The sequence below is a fragment of the Eleutherodactylus coqui genome, chromosome 4 (genome assembly GCF_035609145.1).
Source record: "Eleutherodactylus coqui strain aEleCoq1 chromosome 4, aEleCoq1.hap1, whole genome shotgun sequence".
Lineage (NCBI taxonomy): Eukaryota > Metazoa > Chordata > Amphibia > Anura > Eleutherodactylidae > Eleutherodactylus > Eleutherodactylus coqui.
In genome coordinates this window covers 36,154,648-36,175,601 of record NC_089840.1, presented here as the reverse complement: position 1 = coordinate 36,175,601, position 20,954 = coordinate 36,154,648, and the positions used below count along the sequence as shown (strand labels likewise).

Below are 20,954 nucleotides of genomic sequence, written 5' to 3'. Positions count from 1 at the left end.
TTATGCTCCAGTCGTATCCAGAGCTGCTGGCACTGCTCCTGCTTTATGCTCCAGTCGCATCCAGAGCTGCTGGCACTGCTCCTGCTTTATACTCCAGTCGCATGCAGAGCTGCCAGCTCTGCTTCTGCTTTATACTCCAATCACATTCAGAGCTGCTGGCCGTGCTCCTTTGTTATACTCTAGTCACATCCAGAGCTGCTGGCCCTGCTCCTGCTTTATGCTCCAGTCGCATCCAGAGCTGCGGGCCCTGCTCCTGCTTTATGCTCCAGTCGCATCAAGAGCTGCCGGCCCTGCTTCTGCTTTATGCTCCAGTCGCATCAAGAGCTGCCGGCCCTGCTTCTGCTTTATGCTCCAGTCGCATCCAGAGCTGCTGGCCCTGCTCCTGCTTTATGCTCCAGTCGCATCAAGAGCTGCCGGCCCTGCTTCTGCTTTATGCTCCAGTCGCATCAAGAGCTGCCGGCCCTGCTTCTGCTTTATGCTCCAGTCGCATCCAGAGCTGCTGGCACTGCTCCTGCTTTATGCTCCAGTCGCATCCAGAGCTGCTGGCACTGCTCCTGCTTTATGCTCCAGTCGCATCCAGAGCTGCTGGCACTGCTCCTGCTTTATGCTCCAGTCGCATCCAGAGCTGCTGGCCCTGCTCCTGCCTTATGCTCCAGTCGCATCCAGAGCTGCTGGCCCTGCTCCTGCTTTATGCTCCAGTCGCATCCAGAGCTGCTGGCCCTGCTCCTGCTTTATGCTCCAGTCGCATCCAGAGCTGCTGGCCCTGCTCCTGCTTTATGCTCCAGTCGCATCCAGAGCTGCTGGCCCTGCCCCTGCTTTATGCTCCAGTCGCATCCAGAGCTGCTGGCCCTGCTCCTGCTTTATGCTGCAGTCGCATCCAGAGCTGCCGGAACTGCTCCTGCTTTATGATCCAGTTGCATCCAGAGCTGCATTTACGATGCTACATAATTTATTCATCTCCAGTCATGTTCAAATCTACAGTCCCAATTCTGATGTGATATTTTATGTTCCAGCTGCATTCACTATTCTACTGTTACATACATTATACTCTAGTCACAGCCAGAGCTGCATTCACTTTTCTGCTTTTATGATCCAGTAACATCAGGAGCTGCATGAAGCAGTTAACCTGCCTAAATAAAAACGAATAGCTCTTTACAGACACCCCTTGTCTCGCGCCGGTGTCACACGGGCGGAAGAGCATTTACGCGTGCATTTCTGATGCATGTTTGCACAATGGGTGTTGCGTATTTGTGCGCACATGTGCATGTTTCCGCAAATCGTTTACATCTGTGGGCAAAAAAACATGCAACGGCGCTCCTGTTCATTGAAACGGGTAATTAAGTTAATTAGTTCGATATGTACTATTTTCGTGCAGGAAAATACTGCAAGACGCAATTTTTCTTGCATGAACAAAATATGTGCGCAAAACACGCTCATACGAGCGAAGCTGCTGAAATCAATTGTTTCTGTTCACTGCGTTTTGCGCACAACATGCTGCGTAAATACATTTGCGTGACATCGGCCTTATAGGGCTTCCCTAGGATGAGAAAACCATGGTGTCTTCCTTCCCAAAACAGTGTCCGCTTGTGTCTAGTTCTGCACCTCAGCCCCATTCAATCAGCGGAGCAGAGCTGTAATATCAGACATGGACAGGTATGGCGCTGTTTTTAGAAGTAATGTGGTCTGTTGCTTTGTTCATCCTGATCTTGCAGGTACATGAATAGAATTCTGGAATTACAGTGAGGACTGACACCTCCCCTTTGGAAAGATTTTTTTTCAACAGTGGCACAATAAATTCTGAGTGGCCCTCTATCAGGTGGGGATCAGGCGGTGCGTCTGAGGTCCCAGCAGAGTTGTGTTGCACTAAAGTGATTGTTGGCTGTTGCCCATCCCACCGTGAGGGTGACCTGCCAGCCCTTATACGGGTATTCTGAGTGGAGTGGAGTGGAAAGAATGCCAGGGAGACATAATGGGTTTAAAAAAAAAAAAAAACGCTTCTTCTTGCCTTTCCATTGGCTCCCTCAGTCATTGCCCCGTTCAATGTGACGTAACTGCAGGTGGAAGAAGCGACGCCAGCACCCGATTCTTGGGATTGGTGGGGATCTCAGCATCAGCGGTGAGAAATCTGACAGTAAGGCCAACATCAAAATGTGCATGAATACCCAACTTTTTTCATTCATACGATTTAACGGCACATGCGAGCGACCGTTAAACGCATACGTTTGTGTGAAGGAGGAATTATACAGTGCCCATTCAATCAACGGGTCATCCACAGTGAGGGTGCAGTCAGTGACTGGAGGCGGGTGACCGGACGAGGTCTCAGGCCACTCTGCCTCCATTTTCTGAAAGCACAGGAGCGATAGTCTGTGGGGCGGCTTTCGAGTACTTAAGCGTCTCATGTAAAGGGACCTTAAGTTAGTTTTCTGTTTGTTGGAAGCTGCAGCTGTTCTTGCCTGTGGGAGGGTCAGCTTGCTGGTCTGCTTATCTCTAACCCTAGGTCACTCAATCACACACTATCACTGTGTTCCCTCCTGGGCTGCATAGTTTGAGAAGGAAGATATATTATCTCTTCATGAAAGCAGATGGAAGTAGGATGCCGGCCCTATTGATCCAGTAAGGCCCAACGTCCACGGGCAAATTTGAATTTCTGCTCCCGCATGTGGAATCCGATCCGCCCGTGGACATGAGGCATCACAGGCACTTCACCATGTTGCAATTTGATCAGCTGAGGCAAAAAGAAAAACCGGGAAGATGCTGTATGGGAGGGGGATAAAGAATATTTTGTACCATAAAGGTGGAGAATGACCAAGTATGTCAGAAATAACCCATTGTTACGTTCGTGTGGGCTAATAGGCACCGGGCCCATACGAACATGACCCAAAAGCACGGGTTAGGACCAAGGGACTGAAAACGAACTGGACGTACTGGCAGAAACACCAAGCAGGACAGAGAACTGCAGACTGGACTCACGGATAGACATAACCTAGGACAAACAGCCAACACACTCGCCAAACATCCCCGCACGCTAAAACAGATGGAATAGCTGAAATATGAGGGATTAGTTCATGAATTGGCTAAGTCACTTAAACCGCGAGCCCAGCGATCAAGGGTCCTCGTGTCTCATGGTCCCTACTCTAACGAGACACATGATCCAGCAGCGCAGGACACAGTTCACACAGCAAGCTGCAACACCAAGGTAACAGGACACAAGTCACACAGCAAGCTGCACACAAAGGTAACAGGACACAAGTCACACAGAAGGAAACATGACTGCTCACCCTGGACACCAAACAGACACTGAAAGATGCCTGTATTTATATATAAGCACAGACCCTGGGGATTGGCTGGCAAGAGCAAACCACACGCAGCCAGCTAAACTATCCCTCACCTGTGAAGTTGTGCTCCTGGAACCCTGTAGGACAACAGACTCCAGCAGCACAACCTGAGGCTGCATTCACACGAACGTATATCGGCTCGGTTTTCACGCCGAGCCGATATACGTCGTCCTCGTCTGTAATAGTGAACTCCACAATGGCTTCAGTAGTAATAGTGTCCCCCACAGTGGCCCCAGGGGTAATAGTGTTCCCTATATTGGCCTCAGTAGTAACAGTGACCCCCTCCACAGTGTCCTCAGTAGTACTAGTGTCTCCCACAGTAGATTCAGTAGTAGTAATATTAACCCCCACAGTAGCCCCAGTAGTAATATTAACCCCCTCAGTAGCCCCAGTAGTAATATTAACCCCCTTAGTAACCCCAGTAGTAATATTAATCCCCTCAGTAGCGCCAGTAGTAATATTAACCCCCCAACCCATACCCTTACCTCCTACTTGTAGTCAGCGCTGCTCCTCCTCTTCTCGGCGCTGATGCCGGGTGCACACACTGACATCAGTGTGTGCGCCTGGAACGTCTCCTTCCTTCTTCTGTCCTGGAGAACTAAGGAGGAGAGGTCAGGAGAGGAGGATCCCGGGTGCACACACTGCTGTCAGAGTGTACGCCGGGATCAGTGCCACTAGCAGTGCCGCTGCGTGATTACCATCCGGGGAGCCACAGCACCCCAGACAGTAATCACTATCGTGATGAGCAGCCGTCGGCGTGCGTGCCAACACAGAGGGCTCTGCATGCCCTCCCTGGCACGCATGCCATAGCTTCGTTACCACGGACTTAGAAGGTGTGTGAGGAGACTTATAGGACCATCCACGCTTCTTTGGGAAATATGCAAATGGAAAAATGGAACAATACCTCTGCAGCACCACCTATGGGAAGGCATTCCTGCAAGTCAATATTAGACTTTTTAGACAAGTCTTGTAACAATGACTGGGAATTGTAAGCCAAAGCCAGAAACCATCCACAGACAGCTGTTTCGGAGTGATTGCTCTTCATCAGTGTCAGTAAGTTTCTGGCTTGGCTAGTGAGAGGTCTATAGACGTGGGTCAGGAAAGGTATTGATGAGGGGCAATCACCCCAAAACAGCTGTCTGTGTATGGTTTTTGGCTTTGGCTTACAATTCCCAGTCATTGTTACAAGACTTGTCTAAAAAGTCAAACATAGGTCTCACTGCAGAGGTATTGCTCCATCTTCCCATTTGCATAAAAAGTCTAAACATGCATTCATACTTTTAATAAATGATACCTCTAAAACGGTTCAACACAGGCATTCTGGAGACCGTAGATGATGTCCTCTCTGATGAGTCACTCACTTTTGCTTTTCTTCTCCATCTGCTCCAGACCTCCATGAAGACTTCTTCCAGCCACAAACGCCTCACTTTTCTAGCAACCTGTCCTGCCTTTTCCTAACCTGTACGGACATTTCATTCAACAGTGCCCCAGACATTAATATTGCTCACCTTGTTGCCCCATGCAATAATCGTTCAACCCAAGCAGTAATAATAGTTCCCGCAGTAATGATGCACCCTTTGAGCTCCCACACACCAGTGTTGTTCCCTTTGTGCCAGTTACAGTTACACATAAAGAGCTCAGAGATAGATTATCGCTACAATTTCTTCACTATACTAATTCCAAAATGCCCTTTGACATTATATAAATTAGGTCCGTCTCACATGACCGTATTTCAATTGCGGAATCTGCGTTCATCACTCGCGCGGACAATCCACGTTATTCCGCATCCATTGAAAAAATAGAACATTCGCATATCCACGAACATAAGGAGAGATTTATGAAACTGTCTAAAACAAAAACTGTCTTTGTTGTCCAGAGCAACCAATCAAAGCGCAGCTTTCATTTCTCATTGTGCTCTTGAAAAATAAAAGCTGCTCTGTGATTGGTTGTTATAGGCAACAAGGGCAGTTTTTGTTTTAGACAGTTTTCAAAAATGTGTTCCTATCTTGATCCAGGTCTATGGTCATAAAGAACCAGACAGGAATTACAAAGTTATTGAGGAATGTTTGGGTTTCTGAGTGAGAGAATCATCTTCTATTATCATTGGTATAATGAAGAGTTCCACAATTTTCCAATATACATTTTGTAGCAATTCCTTGCGATTTTCAAGATCTCTGCTTGATGAAACCAAGTATACCCCCAAAGGCTGTCACTGAGCTCAGGACACGTATAGATAAAGACAAAAAAGACGACTCAAAGCTGTAGATTTTCTGGGAATATTTTTATTATAAGGGGTTTTACCATTGCAGGAGGTAACTAGAGGCTACTCATCTACAAGCACCAGTATGACCTTCTAGGTTGCACCTGGATTTGTATTCCCACCTAGAAGGAACAACTCCGGCTGCTCATTCTTTCTCTATCTACTTGTTTTTGAGTTCCTCCTTACGTTGGGGCAGTATGGAGGCTATCCAAGTGGAGGTTAGCCTCCTGGCCTCCTCCCAGCTGTAGCGCGGCTTGTATCCCATATCACTGTGGGCTTTCTTGTAGGAGAAGGTGAAGGTGGTGTTCAGCAGGATCAGCAGGTGCCTGGTGAGTGGTGGCACAAACCTGAGGAAAGGACGGAGCAGGAAGCTGACCAACTCCATCATGGAGGCCACAAAGTAGAGCAGCGGGTAGGGCATAGCCAACTTGCCCTCCACCTCCAAGCCCAGGTCTCTGCCCAGAGCGTGGTTCAGGTCAGAGTAGCTCATGTGGGGTGTGTCATCACAGATGTAGTAAAAGTTTCCTGACATCTTCTTGGCAGTGTCTGGCTCTTTTATTGCTCGAGCTGCCATGATATGAGCCCACGCCACATTCCCCACATAGACTGGATTGGCCAATGCTTCTTTCTTGGAGATTCGGTGGAAGACTCCACCATTCTGGATAGCTTGGTCAAGATGAAGTTGGAGAAACTGAGACCCTTCTCCAAAGATGTAGGTAGGCCGAAGTGAGCAGGTCACCAGGAACCCTCCATTGTGGAGTTCCCGACCACTGGCCTGCAGGACGGCCAGCTCCGCCTGTTTCTTACTTTCTCCATAGAAGAAGCCCAATTTACTTTCATACACCAGATCCTCATGTCCATTTACAATGGGGTCCCCATTAGTATTAGGCCCCATGACCTCCATACTGCTGGTGTAGATAAAGTACGGCACATTGTTCTGGACACAAGATTTCAAGAGCAGCTCAGTACCTTAAAGTTGAGAGAAAAAAGATGAAAGACACTACTACAAGGAACATTATCAACACATGAGGCAAGATCACATTTCATGGGGGGGGGTCCAACTTACATGGGGAGAGGCAGAGAATTGGTTCATCCTTCCCAATTTAAAATGGTTGTACTGGAATCACAAGGGTTTGCCCACCCACATTGTACATGGAAAGTAGTATTATAGTAGTTATATTCTTGTACATAGGGGGCAGTATAATAGTAGTTACATTCTTGTACATAGAGGGCCGTATTATACTAGTTATATTCTTGTACATAGGGGGCAGTGTTATAGTAGTAATAGACTTGTAAATAGGAGGCAGTATTATAATAGTTATATTCTTGTACATAGGAGACAGTATTATAGTAGTTTTATTTTTCTACATAGGGGGTAGTATTATTGTACTTGTATAGGATCGTTTTGACACCTCTTACCCAGCAGGAGGCAACAATGAGCATAGGAGAAGAAGCTCAGGCGTCATGCACATGGCAGGTGCGGATTCCAGTTGCGGAATCCCGCATGGAATCCATCCCTGACCATGGCGGGTGACCCTGCGTACCTGTCGTTTTCTCTGCCGGCGTCCACGCAGACCTGTCTTCTTCCAGCTTCTCAGTACTGCGGATGGTCTGCATGGCTCGCTGTCAGACATGTGCAGTACGGGGTTTTCTTTTTTTAAATCCTGCTTTCCCTCACGGGAGCCGCAGGAAAATAGAGCATGCTGCGATTTTTCATCCGCAAACGGAAGCCGTGCATGAAGAATCATTTTTTCATAGCATGCTGTGGAGGGATATTGCTCAGGAACCCGGAGGCAGACGCCCACTCTGCCATTTTAGTAAGACCAGTAGTGATGGTAAGAGGAGTGATTGGAATTTCCTTAGTGTAGAATAGTGCTGTACTCAGCAGTGTCCTCTCCATCATCTCAGTTCCCTGCAGCTTCAGCTCCCCACATCTCCCTCGAGTATATTTTCAGTATATAGAAGCAGAAACCAAAAATGGCAACAGCACGCAAAATAAATTTACTATCAGAGGTATACATTCCCATAATCAATACCAACGTCCAGGTGACCAAGCTCTCAGATGGGTCCTAACGCTAAAACCAGGTGGTAAATCTCAACCTGAAAAACTTGGGTTCTTACCTCTCAGAATGCTCCTCTCATGGGACTAAGCCAACAAATAAAACCAGGGAAGGTGGGATACCATTCATATGCTCCAGTAGGAGGGACAGAAGGTAAGTGGGCGGCAGGTGTGCACGACCAGGTGAAGGCAGACAAAACTTCACAATATTAGTACAAAAAAGAATAAAATAGGTCAGCACTAGAGATGAGCGAGTATACTCGCTAAAGGCAATTGCTCGAGCGAGCATTGCCCTTAGCGAGTACCTGCCTGCTCGAGACAAAGGGTTCGGGTGCCGGCGCAGGGGAGCGGTGAGTAGCGGCAATCAGCAGGAGGGAGCGGGGGGGAGGGAGAGAGAGATCTCCCCTCCGTTCCGCCCCGCTCTCCCCCGCAGCTCCCTGCCCGCCGCCGGCACCCGAATCTTTTGCCTCGAGCAGGCAGGTACTCGCTAAGGGAAATGCTCGCTCGAGCAATTGCTTTTAGCGAGTATACTCGCTCATCTCTAGTCAGCATACCCAATGGAAATATATATCTATCTATATATATATATTATTTTTTTTTTTCAGTATGGGCATCTGTTCTGGTCTCACCGTGCAGGTTGATGGACATCAGGGTCTCCTGGCTGATGCGGCCCGTGGTATCTATGATGGCCGCAGTGTGTATGACCAGGTCCACTCCCTGGCAGGATTTGAGTAGGAATTCCTCATCCCGGATATCTCCTTCTAGAACCTTCACCTGGATCTTACTCTGGAACCCTGATAAATGCACAATACACAGGATTTGAGTGTGTGCAACAATGGAGTGTTCTTTATACATATTGGGGCATATCTACTTAGACTAGCATCATACACTGGTCTAAGTAAATTACGTGATTAGGCAAGTGTGAAATACGTATTAAGAGGTGCAAGCTGCAGTAAGTTTCAGCTATAATTCTTTATAAGATTTTCAATTTTTCAAAACAACACGTTTATTACTGTTAAGTTATGCAAAGATATTAACAAACGATATCAGAAATGGTGGTTCAGAATTCAGCTATAATTCACACCAATTTTCAGCATTAATTAGAGTAAATTGAGCAACCTGAGTAGTCTCACCCCCAGCGCCAGGCCCCACCCATTTAGAATAGTGTGGCCAATGTAGATCCCCAAAAAGTTGGAATTTTGGCACTCGTGCTGGTGCCAGAATTTGGGCGTAAAGTGTTTCATACATATGCACTAGGATACATACTGTATATCTTTTTGTGAAGATACATAGCCGAGATACCTAATACGTGTATGTTTTTTTGTATTCATGTAACAAAAGCATTACAAATGTTATTTTATACTTAATAATCATGTTGATTGTAGTTTTGTGTTTTTTAGTTACAACCCTAATTCCCCAAAAATGTAAATAAATGTAAAGAAAATAATACTGCAATGATTCGGAAATCTCATGTAGCCATATTTTATTCAAAACAGAACATAGAACAGAAGGTGAAAGTGAGACATTTTTCCATTCCATTAGAAAAAAGTAACTAATTTTGAAATTGATGGCAGCAACATATCTCAAAAAAGTTGGCCTGGGCCATGTCTACTACTGTGTAGCATCCCCTCCTCTTTTTACAACAGTCTGTAAGCATCTGGGAAGTGTGGAGACCAATTGCAGAGAGGAATGTTGTCCCATTCTTGTCTGATGTAGGATTCCAGCTGTAGTCCAATGCAGAAGATTCGCAGCACACTTCAAGGTTCCTATAGAGGCCTTTAGGCCGCTGAATGTGCATCCAAATTCAAAGTTTGAGCCACGACTTCTGTAACTGTCTACGTATCAAAGGGAAATGACAGCATTCCAGGCATATCAATTCAAGAGATGATTTTTATTCCTCCATAGACACGACGTTTCAACCCACTTTGTCAAGCTTGACAAAGACCCCAAGTGGGTCGAAACGTGGCGTCTATGGAGGAATAAAAACCATATCTCTTGAATTGATACGCCTGGAATGCTGTCATTTCCCTTTGATACGTAGGATTCCAGCTGCTCATCAGTCCGGGGTCTTCTTAGTCGTATATTTCTTTTTTATAATGTGCCCAATGTTTTCTATTGGTGATAGGTCCGGACTGCAGGCGGCCCGTTCAGCCCCTGGACTCTTCTTCTGGGAAGCCATGCTGTTGTGATGGGTGCAGTATGTGGTTTAGCACTGTCTTGCTGAAATGTGCAAGTCCTTCCCTGAAAGAGACGCTGTCTGGATGGGAGTATATGTTGTTCTAATACCTCTATATACTGCATTTATAGTGCCTTTCAGTCATGCTACGGTCACTATTGATTATGTCAATGAAAGAGTTAAACAGCTGAGATCAGAGGGTCCCGATACAGGCGCTTCCAGTCCACATTAAATAATCACCTACTCCCTTCAGGACAAGACACCCTTGTAAGGCTTTTTTTTTTAACTAAGTTATAGAATAGTAGTGGTATACATATTATAGAAGCTCTGTAGGGCCCGGCTGTGAACGCTCCCTGCAGCCTGATATAGAGCAGACCCAAATCAGCTCTGCCAGTGACTATTTTACTATAAGGAGATGTTTCCCCCTTGTAACTGGGGCACCTGTGGGTGTTGCTCCTATGGATGCCCCTGTTACAGTGGAAAAATGCAAAATTAAAAAAAAAGACATTGTTAATGTTTCCCAAAGGTCATCGGGGACATAAATGTTAAAAAAAGTTAGAAAAATAAGTAAAAAAATTAAAGCCTAAAATACAAATATATCTAAAAAATATATATCTAAGCCAACCTAAACGATCGGCATAGTCACTCTGTAATCCAAGAGTATATGCGTGATATATATAAACGCCCGAAAGAAAAAGGGGAGACGCATTCTTGTACTTTATTTTAACATTAATCTACTAATTTTATTAATAAACATTTTTTTAAATAAAATATTTTTTAAATTAACTTTTTGTATATACTACCTCTAATAAAGCAAAAAAAAAAATAGCCCTATGTAAAAAAAAAAAGGCAACAAAAATTATTTTGGTGGTCCATGGAAAAAAATGCATAAGATCGCTTAAAAGTGTCTGGTCCTTTAAGAGTGAAACACTCTAGTCTTTATGGGGTTAAAGGACCATTACCTCTGGCTGTAATAAAGGATCCAGGCTCGTTAGATCTCTTTATTAGCAGGTGTGTAGAGGCATTATATAGGTGTATTCTCATCTGTAGCATTTATGGCTTCTCCACCTCTGGGACTCCACCCACCATGAGAAGTGGAGCAGCGCTTTAGATGTCAATGAAGAAAGCACACAAGCCCAGCCATGTCTTACAGGTGAAGGAATTCTTATTCTCCTCATAAGATGTTGTGCATTATGTCATAAATGCTTCATATGGGAATACCCCTTTAAGAGACCTTATCAAAACCCTGGCCAGAAGCAGCAGCAGAGATCCCCTTTATTCCCCCGTTCTACATAAGTTGAGACTTACGGTCACAGGTCTGGAGGAGTTGGCTGCTCAGGGTCTTATCCATGGCTCGGAGTTCTGCCAGATCTTCTTCTTCTTCCAGTAACATCTGCACAATTCGGTGTCCTACAAACCCGCTAGCCCCTGTCACCAGGCAGGAGACCCCGGCCAACGTGCCGCTCATGGTGATTGCAGATCTCCAGGGTTGTCAGAAGTCAGAGGAGTATGGACGAGGACATGGATGGGGACGAATCTCAACGCTGGACCAAACCACACTACAACAAACATGAGAGATGTGCAGACGTATATGCCAGTCTCCCCTTACTTGCCCACCCCCATTTAAGCTGAAGGTCAGGTTCTCGCTGCACACAGAATCCTTGGCTGTGGGACACCCCCACCTCCCTGCATACAGATCCAGCTATCTGGACCAGCAAGAAACAAATATTAAGGGTGCATTAATTAATGCAATAACTATTTCAGCCCTCAGAGCGAAAGTTGTGTTTCCAGTATTTAAAGGGCAATCCCTCTTTAAATCTGAATCTTCCCCCAGTAAAGTCCTGGAGTTGCAGTCAGCTGCTTCTTACTTACGTGTCTTTCTAGAATGGTTGAGTGACAACTATTATGCCCACCACTAGAGTTGTAACCCAACTTCCGTGTACTACCATACCATGCCAAATATTGATCCTATATAGTCCCACATAATACGAATAGTCATTGCTCAAATGACACTACCATTCAGCACCCAATACTACTGCAACACAAATAATAGCATCCTATTTGGAAATAGGTTTAATCGCTGCTGGACATCATACAGCCATTATAATCTCTGAGGGATGCTCTATAACCTACAAAAAGAAAATAAAAGAGATGAAAAATGAAAAGTTATGACTTTTTCAAACCCTTCAGTCTTTCCGTGGCCACCGTTTATTTGAAGCATCTATTGGACTAGAATAAACAGAGCTTACTACCATCAATAAAAAATATATGTTTGATCAAATATATTAAAAGCATGTATAAAAAATACTATATATATATATATATATATATATAACATCTTAAGGCGGCTTCCAAGCATGTAGTGCCCCAAGTTCAACAGGTGATAACATATACATAATACCTACATGAGCCACAAATAGTGAAATAATGCACAACATTAGTACATTATATATCGTCCCATTACATACTCATCATGTTCCATTCAAAATCACATATACTGCTGTGCAAAAACAGTCGAAAGCCGCTCACAAAATGTGTGTGTGAATGTATAAACACCCACCAAAGAGCCCCGGCACCACTCCACAGCGCATTTTGCTGTCCTTAAGGGGTAAAGATAGCCACATCCTCCCATCCTAATGTACAGCTATCACCCTGTGACAAACAGTAATAGTGCCACAAACACAACGGTACATACCCCCGACTACTAGGAATCAAGAGAGTACGTCAACCGGCACTCACCAATCGGCACACGCACTGACCGGATAAAGGTCCCACACATGGGCATAGTACAAATTGAGGCTGGGCAGCGTACTCCCCGCATGCACGATCCGATAGTCGGCCTGTGTAAAAGTACCCTTAGATAAACAGGGGTCGTGGCTTAGGCATGGCGGAGTGAGGAAGCGGGATCTGGAGCTCCGGACCTGGATAACATACTATTCTGACAGGACACTCATCTATCTTCACCCCGTGACATGGCAAAGGGGAACAGGAGAAAGGAGAACAACTTACCCCCTTCAGAAGCACCACTGAGCCGCTTCCTAAGCACTATGGCGCCCTCTGCTTCAGTGCAGTGGTCTTCCAACATGGCGCTGGTGGCATACGCAGCTTTAAACATATCCCTACCTCAAGCTCTAGTAGAGGAACTAAGGGACTGCTTCTCTTTCTCCTGGGCCGGAGACAACCTTAAATACCTTGTGATTTCTCTCATTGCAGACATTTCCGACCTTTACTCTGCCAACCTTACCCCCCATCCTAAGCATACTCAGGTCAGATTTAAGCTCATGGACTAAGGGCCTTTTCTCATAGTTTGGCAGATGTTCAGTCTTCAAGATGAATATTCTCCCCAGAATTCTTTACACCTTTCCAGCTTTACCCATTTAACCTGGCCTTGTGCTTAGCTCTTTGCTGTTTATTTTCAGTCTTCCTCTCACTGTGATGGAATCAGAGCTTGGTGCTGCGATTACTATTGTTTATATCTTCCTTACTCTCGTTTACTCCTATCCCATGTAGGCATTCTCATTTGCACAAGGAAAGACTAGAAGCAATGGGATGAAGCTGAAAGGCAGGAGACACAGATTAGATATTAGACAGGGTGATGAATGAGTGGACAGGTTGCCACAGGGAGGTGGTGAGTTCTTCTTCAATTGAAGTCTTCAAATAGAGGCTGACAGATATCTGTTTGGGATGATTTAGTGAATCCTGCACTGAGCAGGGGGTTGGACCCGATGATCCTGGAGGTCCCTTCCAACTCTACCATTCTATAAGTCTATATAATTGAAGAAGATACATGCTCAGTATAGGCATTTCAAGTAAAACCCCTGTATTACTGAAGTGCATGCTCCGATTGGTTGTCTAATTATGACTCCCTCTGTACAGTACAGTGCGTTGCTACATGTTGTTATGTTCATCCAGATCTTATTCACCTTGTCTATACTAATGCAATATATTTAAGGTTAGAGGGAATGGATAAACACACGATCGGACAACGTTCACACCAAACATAATCCGAACGTGTAAGCAACAAAGGGGAAAACATAGACCCTACACCAATAGCAGGTTGCCAAAAAATTACCAATGTACCAACACAACAAGGCAGATGGAAATATCACTAAGTATGAGGTATTGGTTCATATTTTAGCTAAAATATTCAAGCTCACAAGCCCACGTCAAGGGTCCTTGTTATCTTGTGAGTCTCTACACTAACAAGATAAAAAACCCAGTAAAGGGAATCCTGCCTACAAGCGGGGCGATCGTCCTAATAAAAACGGCCCTACGCTGGAACCTAGAAACCACCTGTCTTGACCTAAATAGGAATAGGCAGGAAACACCAGACAAGAACATAAAACACAATAGGTGTCTACACACCTGCAAACACAGGGGAATTCAGACATACACCAAAACAGACCAGGCGTCGTCTCACCTTCTGATATAAGGGGTTCACCAAACATAACATAGTTCACACCAGGCGTCTGCACACTTACAGATTGAAGGGAACATCAGACAAAAACCAAACAAGACCACGAACCAGACGGGCAGAACAAGACATAGAACAAAGACCAACATTCTGCGAGGGATGGGGAATGGATAATGACCAGCAACCTGTAGTAAGAGCATCTGGTATTTATATATACAAACGCATGGTGCTTCGCAGGCTGGAGAACTCCACACCACCAGACAGCCAAATCAACCACACCTGCAGCAGTGTAACCCATAGTACTAGAGGTGCCAGAACCACAATGTGATAAGTTTCCTGTATTGCCCTTTACCTTTAGGATGAGCTGCTCTTATGAACAGCAAGTGAGGGCAGCTCCATATTATATTCCTGATACATTGTGTGTACTGTGCAAGACCCTGAAGAAGCTGCTGAGCACACCATAGAAAGTGATTTACAGCTTCCAGTATCTCTCTGACTGTTATATGTAACAATGTTCTTTATCTGTGATAGTTACCAACTACATTTTCCTTATCTCATTTGAGCCCTTTTAGACAAGTTGATTTATCGTTTGAACAAGCAAATGACATCATCGTTAGCTGGCTCCCTCCTGAACTCTGTTTATACAGTCAGACCCAATGTTGGCTTGTTTACTTTTGGTTGACATTTTAGGTCCCTTCAGAATGCATTACCACTATAGATGAGCGAGCACCCAAATGCTCGGGTCTGCGTTATTCAAGTCGAGCTTTTCGTAAAATTCGAGAGCTCTACTCGAGTAACGAACCCCATTGACTACAATGGGAGACTCGAGCATTTTTGTATGTGGGACGCCGGGTGCCAAGCTTTTTTTTTTTTTCTTGGTTCATGTGTTTTCTCTCTCTTTCTCTCTCTCGCCTGCCTGCCAGCCAAAAAATTTGCCATTGACTCGCGTGCTGCGTCGCGTCAGGGAGGGGCCAAAACAGGCATGTCACAGCAAGGAGGAGCCAAAAACTGGGGCGGGGTCGAAAGCGGCGTGATTCTCATTCGAGTAACGAGCACCATCGAGTACGCTAATATTCGAACGAACATCAAGCTCGGCAGAGTACGTTCGCTCAACTCTAATTTCCAGTTTACCATAGAGTTCTGGTTTCAGCATACAATATTTTCAGCTTATAATGGTCGACCGTGATCCAATTAATACTGTATGCTGAAAGGACGCTGCATTGCTATTTATTACCCAAGCAATATAGTGCATTGTGAATGTATCCCCTACTCTTGGAGTTTTTTCTGTTTGGTTGCATTATGACGTGCAATCAAAATGGGTGGGAGTGCGCAATTTGAATTATAACGAAAAAAAACAGAACAAAGCAGGCACTTTATGTACCTTACTTAGAGGCCACAAATATATGAATGGGTTGCTACTTACATGTGCAAGAACAAGTAACATGTTGCAAAAAGAAAAAAAAGGCGCACCACATGAAGCGCACTCTCGTAAATATTTTACTGTTCAGAAACCAGTAAAAATAGTCATTAAAAACAGTTTAAACACAAACAGCAAACCAGCGTCACCATCTTATAAATGGGAGTCCCTAGAGCAGAATAAGGATGGCGATACATCCTATATAATAAATAACAATTAACCAGAGTATGATAATAAAGTGCATAGTGTATAATTATATCAACACAAGAAATAAAATAAACATATATACACGATACCGCTGTAATTAGTGATATATGTTTTGTGTGTTCAGACGGTATATTACAGCGATGTGAAAGTCAAATTGTAAGTTACTACAAATGTTTGATTGCAGCTATTGAACAAATCCTTTTCGGATGGCTGATACGGGGGTTTGAAAAAATCTTCAATAAATGGAATAATTTAGGATCTTCATTTTGCGGTTTCTCATGTTGTCTTTAGTTTATATTACTATCGGTTGGATCTGAAATGTGACAAAATAGCAAAAACAGAGGAAATTGGGTGAAGGGCAAATACTTTTTCCCAACACTGCATGGCAAAAGCCGAGCACAAATATGGTGAACAAAAAAATCCCACATAACACCTCCATACAGCGCCCAAATAACATTAAGTAATGGAAATTCATTTTTTTTTCTTACCGGAAATTATGGCTAGTTTTGTGATGCCTGGGTCACATATAACTGGTAATGTGCTTTTATCAAGTCTTAACTTTGATTTTGTACCAATAGAGTTGCTATTTTAGCTGTCCCAATATCACCGTATGCATCACACACAATTGTGGCCGATCACAAAGACAGTGCGTGCATCCGTTTGTTTTTGCAAGTCTGGAGCTCCCTGGAAATCTGAAGTTGCATACCTTCTATTGTCTGTAGGAAACAATCAGACAAAGTATCTGCATTGGTTTTCCCATGGCCTCCAGAGGTTTCAAGTATACTGGCAACCTACAAAGGCCATGAGAAAACCAATGTGGATACTTTGTTTGTCTGATTGACTCCCGCAGAGAACAGATAGTATACTTCAGATTTCCAGGCAGTTCCAAAAACAAACATGCATGCGCCATGTTCAATGATACATCTGTTTGCAATCTGCCACAATTGGGTATGTTGTTGTGATGCGTGCAGTGGTATGCTACTTAGGGCTCATGTTCATGCGCATTTTTTTCACTGCGCGTTACACGTGCGATGCACGGCCGCATAATACACGGTGAATAGACTCAATGAAAGTAATTGGACTTTCATTGGTTCATGCACATGAGGGTGTAGACACTGCATGTAGATACATGCGAGAAATAGATCTCAGAATGCTCTATTTCTCGGTGTACCACGTAGCGCGAGCCCTGTACTTTTGTATACAAATGCTATCCATATGTAATACATTGAGTATAGGCAGCAATTTCATACACAACTCCTCTATGAAACAGAGCGGAGAATTAAGAAATAAAAAAAGGCACATTGCGCATGACCACATGCGTGTGATACACGGGCATGCGCAGTATACTCATTACCAGAGGCATAACTTGAAGCTCCCGGGCCCCGATGCAAAACTTGTAACAGGGCCCCCAACTATAATGCTTTACTCATAGTACTGGGCTCCCTATATGGAGAAGAGAGGCCTTATGGGCCCCCCTAAGGCTCCTGGGCCCAGGTGCAACCGCATCCCCTGCATCCTCTATAGTTACGCCCCTGCTCGTTACCCATACGTGGTCTCTGACGACTCTCAGAGCTGGTATTTACAAACACCGGTAAAACGCTATGGGGAGACCTACAGTGCTTTACCAATATACCCGTGGACTGGAGACCTTAGGACATAGGGCCAGCTAAAATACCGGCTCAACTGGTACAAAACCAAAGTTATGACTCAGTAGAAGAAAATTAACTACATGTGACCGAGGTAACTCAAAACTAGCGGTAAATCTTTAGGAACAAAAAATATAGTTTCTGACCCATTGTTATCCGTGTATGAATAAATCTTAATGTTACTTGATTTAAATGAAGTTTACTGATTTTATGCAAACAAGAATAAGGAAAATTCACAGGTTTTATTGCATAACAGCAATTTTTCTAATCAATCGTTTTTCTGGGCACAAACCGAGAATTTAATCTCACTGATAGATATTTTTTAAACGTTTGTGACCTAACATATCAGGAAATAAGGGTTACAGCCTGGGAAGATATAGTGTGGTACACAATGTAATGCACAGTTTAGATTTTATCTCCGCTTCCTCCCCCATGTAACGGGAATCACAACCCCACATAAGTATCTAATACACATTCGAATTACCCGTAGGAGGAAGTCATTATCTGTTGTCGAACTTCCCCCAAGATTATTCTTTCAATATATAACCCCCAAATTGGAAGAGGCGTTGTCTTGCTTCCATCGGACCCTCTCCACCTCCAATTTCTCCAAGTACATAGGTTTCCTAGGGACTCCAATGCCTATCCCGATCCAGTAGCTGAACCCAGATCCAGTGTTTTAGAATAGATTTTTGTCCTCCAGTGATACAATATGGGCTATATCCATAGATAATGCTGATGCTGGAGTCACCCAGGAACCTCGTGGAGGAGATATCACCACCAATCCTCTTTTATTCTACTGCCGGTAATCAAATACAAAAGTGCTGATGCTCCAACTCAAAACTTTGCTAGCTTGGACATTCCCAAATGTCGTGGTATAGATTTGCCCCGGGCAATCCACACTTTGGACATTCTTTCTTAGGGAGAAGTCAGATGAGCGTTTTTTTACATGCACCAATGTGCGCCAAAAAAAGCGCATCTGATAGAACCATTGGTTTCCTATGCAGTGTTCACGTATCCGCTTTTTACAGGCGCAAAAACGTTGGACCTGAATAAGATAGATCATGCGTGCAGCGGCAAGGTCGGTATAGAATCCCTGCGGGGAGTCCCCTCATCACTGAACACTGTGACAGCATTGTCACAGAGTTCAGTGAAGATGGGTCTTCCCGCGGGGATGAAAGAATCACTTGCCACAGCTGTGGCAGAAGATGGTGATGTTCTCCCATTGCTTTCAATGGGGCCAGCGCTGCTGCCGCCACATTGACAGCAAAGGAATGAACGCAACCCCCGCAGTGATTTTCTGGGAAGGTCTTGAAATATAAGCCCTTCCCTGTAAATCAACCCTAGGTGTAGGAAAAAAAAAACATTATTCACCTAGCAGCGCTGTCCGGGCTCCGGCGCGTCTTCTCTCTTGCATGCTGGCACTGATCTAAAGCACTTTCTTCTAGCCAGGGATTTTAAAATCCCCGCTTCTTGAAAGTGCTGGTCGGATTAGCTAAAACCACCACATGGGTAAAGTTGCTAAAAAGTACTTGGGCTGAAACATCCTGGTCTTTAGGGGGTTAAAGGATATTTTTACTACAGACAAGTCCGGCTGCCTTCACACGGGTGTCAAAATTGTGCGCAATTTGTGCATTGCGAGACGCACAAATCTCACACAAATATGAACCCAATTCTTTTGAATGGGGTCATACACATAAGCAATGTTTTCCTGCATGGCACTGCGATGTGATGCGGGAAATAAAATGGCGGCGTGTTCTATCTTTCTGTGTGCTCTTGCATTGCACGCCCATTGTGTCCCATGGGGCCTGCGGCAGCATCACACCGCATGCTACGGGTAGGTGCATGCGATGCAATGCCAAAACCTCCCATTGAAAACAATGGCAGATTGGAGGATCCCTGCATCCCTGAAGTGATGAGAGGCTGTTTAGCCATGAAAACGCCTCGCATCATCAGGGATTTCATATTGATGGCGAGCGTGATATAAGGGCGGGATTCATGGCCCCATATCGCGCTCTGCAGTGTGAAGTTAGCCTCTGTGTCCATAACCCCCCTCTACCTCCATGCAGAGGTAATAAGAGCCTCTTTACATTATGTTTCAGATTCCGTTCTTGGGTTCCATCTTGGTTTATATCTCAAATCATTAAAACAGGATCGTGACGGAACCCGCGGACGGAACTTATCGCTGGCCTTGGAGAAAGTTTCTGAAATAGAGACCAATTGGGTTATTTTCTGGCCAATATCCATTTACTTACAGCATTCTGTACCACAAAGCCCGCCGTGCAGTAAGGGACATCCAGAGAGATATCCAGAGTTGGCTTCTGTCCAAACCTGTTTTCAGGATTTGAGGTGTAATCCGTAACGGAACCTGAAAACTTTATATTGAATAGACCTTAAGAATGGGATCATACACACAAGTAATTTTTTTTTTCTGCATCGCGGCGAGAGAATAGCTTGCGGCATGTTCTATCTTTGGGCGTTCTCTTGAAACACATCGCCCATGGTTTTCAATGGTGCTGGCAAAGCATTGCATGACATGTGAGGTGCATGCGAGTGCGATGCATGGTTTCCCTAAAAATACCAAAAGCTGCAGCAGAGGATCGCTACTTCCCTGAAGTGATGTGAGGTGTTCTTGACACAAAAACACCTTGCATCCGCGGGGAAACCGCACACGCTCCCGAGCGCGATATCAGGTTGAGTTTTACGGACCGATATTGCACTCGCCGTGTCAAATTAGCCTAACTGTTGCTTTACTTCCAAGTTCTTGCGGGAGGCGGGGAGGACTGGAAGGAACAATTCGGAGAGCGCCTTTTTGTTACCAGCTGTATGTAACGGACAGAATATTTAGAAGGGCGATAAAACTTCCTCTGTATCAGGGAACACGGAACAACTGAAGTGGCATCACAGGCATAGAATTGGGATGTGACCTTCACACATTTTGACTCCCATACTGTCAAAACACCCAGAGGAACAAGATGTACTAAACCCGGGTGATCAACGAAGGCAACATTTTATCGAAATCTAGATCACATTGTCTCTTTCAGCCCTTCACTCCTGAGATATTTTTCTTTTTTTTTGTCCCTTGTCTTCCCAGAGCTATAACTTGTTTAATTTCCGTAGATATAAATGTCTGAGGGCTTGGGGGTTTTTTTGTGCGGGCAAGTTATATTTTGTATTGGTGCCATATAAAGTCCCATATAATGTGCCAAAAAACATTAAAAAGTTTTAAAGTGGGGTAAAATGGAAAAAAAAATTGCTCCATTGTTCTGTGGATTGTGCTTTTACATCGTTCGTGGTGCAGTAAAATGATGAATTATCTCTATTTCGATTACAGCAATATCAAATTTATATAGTTTTTAAAAATGTTTTTCTATTTAAAAAAAGAAAAGGTAAACTTTTTTTTAAACAAAATTAGGCCGCCTGCAGACGGCTGGGTCGGATCC

The 20,954-nt window shown here is 44.5% G+C and overlaps 1 protein-coding gene across 1 annotated transcript; it reads right to left on the bottom strand.

Annotated features, from left to right (window-relative positions):
• Window positions 1-5,755: 5,755 nt before the first annotated feature.
• LOC136624582 (3 beta-hydroxysteroid dehydrogenase/Delta 5-->4-isomerase-like) lies at window positions 5,756-11,298 on the bottom strand. The gene is made up of 3 exons (XM_066598543.1): window positions 11,139-11,298; window positions 8,284-8,448; window positions 5,756-6,564 (listed from the first exon to the last, which is right to left on the bottom strand). The coding sequence occupies exons 1-3, from the start codon at window positions 11,296-11,298 to the stop codon at window positions 5,756-5,758; spliced, it is 1,134 nt and encodes a 377-aa protein (XP_066454640.1).
• Window positions 11,299-20,954: the final 9,656 nt, after the last annotated feature.